Source organism: Malaclemys terrapin, chromosome 1, assembly GCF_027887155.1.
Source record: "Malaclemys terrapin pileata isolate rMalTer1 chromosome 1, rMalTer1.hap1, whole genome shotgun sequence".
In the NCBI taxonomy this organism is placed as follows: domain Eukaryota; kingdom Metazoa; phylum Chordata; order Testudines; family Emydidae; genus Malaclemys; species Malaclemys terrapin.
Genome location: NC_071505.1, coordinates 348,847,992 through 348,851,195, shown reverse-complemented (window position 1 = coordinate 348,851,195; position 3,204 = coordinate 348,847,992). Strand labels below are relative to the sequence as shown.

The 3,204-nt window shown below is 49.2% G+C and overlaps 1 protein-coding gene across 1 annotated transcript; it reads right to left on the bottom strand.

The window, feature by feature from the left end:
- Window positions 1-2,015: 2,015 nt before the first annotated feature.
- Window positions 2,016-2,975, bottom strand: LOC128844312 (olfactory receptor 52K2-like). The gene has a single exon (XM_054041977.1). The coding sequence runs from the start codon at window positions 2,973-2,975 to the stop codon at window positions 2,016-2,018; it is 960 nt and encodes a 319-aa protein (XP_053897952.1).
- Between the last annotated feature and the right edge of the window lie 229 nt (window positions 2,976-3,204).

Genomic DNA, 3,204 nt, shown 5'->3' with positions numbered 1-3,204 from the left:
CCTAAAGAAGCTGACCAAATGCCTCACAAAGCTTACTTAGAAATCAGGCAAGCATACAGCCCATATTCTTAACCTCGAGTAGAAAATGATATATATGTACAAATAGGATGAATAGATATAGTAGACCATAACCCTTACGGAGATATGTTACATGGCACAGGCAGCACAAAACATATTCCAGTTATGTCATACATACATTTATAAGCACCCCCTCCCCATAAAGCCTTATGGGGTACACTGTCACAGTCTTGTTGGCAGCCGGTATCAAATGGAGTGCCCCAAGGGTCAGTCCTACAGCTGATTTTGTTCAACATCTTCATTAATGATCTGGATGATGGGATGGATTACACTCTCAGCAAGTTCTCAGATGATACTAAGCTGGTGGATAAAGTAGATATGCTGGAGGGTAGGGATATGGTCCAGAGAGATATAGAGAAATTGAAGGAGTGGGCCCAAAAAAATCTGATGAGGTTCAACAAGGACAAGTGCAGAGTCCTGCACTTAGGACGAAAGAATCCCATGCACCGCTACAGGCTGGGGACTGACTGGTTAAGCAGCAGTTCAGCAGAAAAGGACCTGTGGATTAGAATAATAGAATCATAGAATATCAGGATTGGAAGGGACCTCAGGAGGTCATCTAGTCCAACTCCCTGCTCAAAGCAGGACCAATCCCCAACTAGTGAATGAGAACCTGGATATGATTCAACAGTGTGTCCTTGTTGCCAAGAACGCTAACAGAATATTGGGCTTCATTAGTAGGAGCATTGCCAGCAGATCGAGGGAAGTGCTATTCCCCTGCTATTCGGCACCGGTGAGGCCAAATCTGGATTATTGTACCCAGTTTTGGGCCCCCCACCACAAAAAGGATGTGGACAAATAGGAGAGAATGTGCTTAATGGGGGGTGGTTCTATGTTCACGTATGTGGGCAGAGAGATGGGACGAAACCTAGTAGAACAGGGTCACCTTGCCTCTGCAATTCTGGGGAGCACTTTCCAAGGGAGAGACAAATCTCCTCCCTGACCCCAAACTGTCACTGCCTGGTTCAGGACACCCCAGCTGGGTCATTCCAGGAACTTGAGCACTCAGGGAAACACAGAGGTCAGGGGTGAATGAGTCACATTTGGGTGAAGAGAACATCTTGTGGACACCTCCCTGCCCAGCCACATTCCCCTTCCCCTCACAGTCCCCAAGCATCTGGGTAGCAGTTTGAGGTTTGCTATCACAGTCCCACTGCTGCTCCTGTTCACAGTGAGATGGAGAATAGAGTAGCTGAAGTTGATGTATCTTAGGTCGACTTACCTCAAGTCCTTATGATGCGGGGTTGACTGCCGCCACTCCCCTGTCGACTCTGCTTCCACCTCTTGCCGTGATGGAGTACAGGAATCGACAGCAGAGTGATCGGGGATCGATTTATCATGTCTACATCCCGCTGATCAATCACTACCAGCCGATCGGTGGGTAGTGTAGTCGTAACATAAGTATAAGATGAGTCGGTCTAATATTTATTTATTTTTCTTTCTTTTATATAAGAATTAGATTACAGTGCTCCTGTCAGCTATTTGCTAAATAATCTGCCCCCAAAATTAGAGTTTTGAGTGCCTAAGTAGCCCCTTGAATCATGGTTAAAGTTGTCACCCTTACCAAAATCTGAAATGGCTCCCTTGCAGCTGGGGGAAGGACATGGAGATGATGCAGCGAGTGATAAGGGGACAGGAGGAGCAAGTGACAGGGGCATGGCCTTTGGGGGGGGAAGAGGCAGAGCAGGGATAGGGCCTTGGTGGAAGAGGTGGGGTAAGGGGTGGGGTCTTGGGGTCAAGTTACCAGCAATTTGAAAGCTGTCAACTCAGTGAGTTGTACGCAGAACAATTCCCCAGTTTGTCATGCTAAGGCAGCACAGTAAGGTCAAAAAAGGGTTTAATGTCTCTCTGACTGTCCAGTATGTGATCCAGGGAACAGGGCCCAGCACCATGTCACAAGCCAGCAGTGCACAGAGCTTGGTCTGAGGGCAAGAGCACTATAAGAAAACATTAGGCCCCTTATGAGTAAAGAGCTGGAGCAACCTGTCCCGGATCTGTTTGGTCCTCACACCGAAAATGATGGGATTTAGCATGGGGGGCACCAGGAGGCACACGTTAGCAAAGAGAACGTGGAAATGCAGGGCCACATGGTGGCCAACTCGAGATGCTAGGATAGAGAAGAGACCTGGGATGTAAAAGGCTAAAATGGCACAGAGGTGGGAGCCGCAGGTCCCAAAAGTCTTGAGCCGGGCATCCTTTGTGGGGAGGCTGAAGATGGCCCTGAGAATCTGGGTATAGGACACGGTGATAAAAAACATATCTAGACAGATGACCAAGTTTGCCACAGTGAGGCCGTAGTAACTACTGATGCGGATGTCAGCGCAGGCCAGATTCACCACGGCCATATGCTCGCAGCATGTGTGGGGGATGATGTTGGTTCTGCAATATGGCCACTGTCTTGCGAGCAAGGGACAGGGCAGTGCGAGCATGGCACCACGCAGTACCATGGACAGGCTGATCTTGGCCACCACGTGGTTTGTCAGGGTGGTGGAATGTCTCAGTGGATCACAGATGGCCACGTAGCGATCAAAAGCCATGGCCACGATGATCCCAGACTCCATTGCAAAGAAGGAATGAATGAAGAACATCTGGGTGAGGCAGGCAGTGAAATCTATCTCCCTGGAATTGAACCAGAAGATGCTCAGCATTTTGGGAATTGTGGACGTGCACAGGACGAGGTCAGTGACAGCCAGCATGCAGAGGAAATAGTACATGGGTCCATGGAGGCTCGGCTCCGTCTTCACGATGAACAGGATGATGAAGTTCCCTAAGACAGCTATGACGTACATGATGCAGAAGGGGATGGAGATCCAGACCTGGGCCGCCTCCAGGCCAGGAATGCCCAGCAGGATGAAGGTGGAGGGGTTGGTGAAGTAGGTTGTGTTGGAATCTGACATGGAGTAGGGGAGAAGGTGTCCAACTCTGCGGCAGATCAATGTCTCCTGCATGTACCATATATTCCCCTGCCTTCCTGTAGGTGCCCAGGGTCTAGGGCAATGGTCGCAGTACAAATGCCTAGATGGAGAGACAATGTTAATATGAGACACTACATGCACAACTACATGCCCCCCAACCTGAAGCAAATACTCACCAGCAACCACACACCACACAATAAAAACACTAACC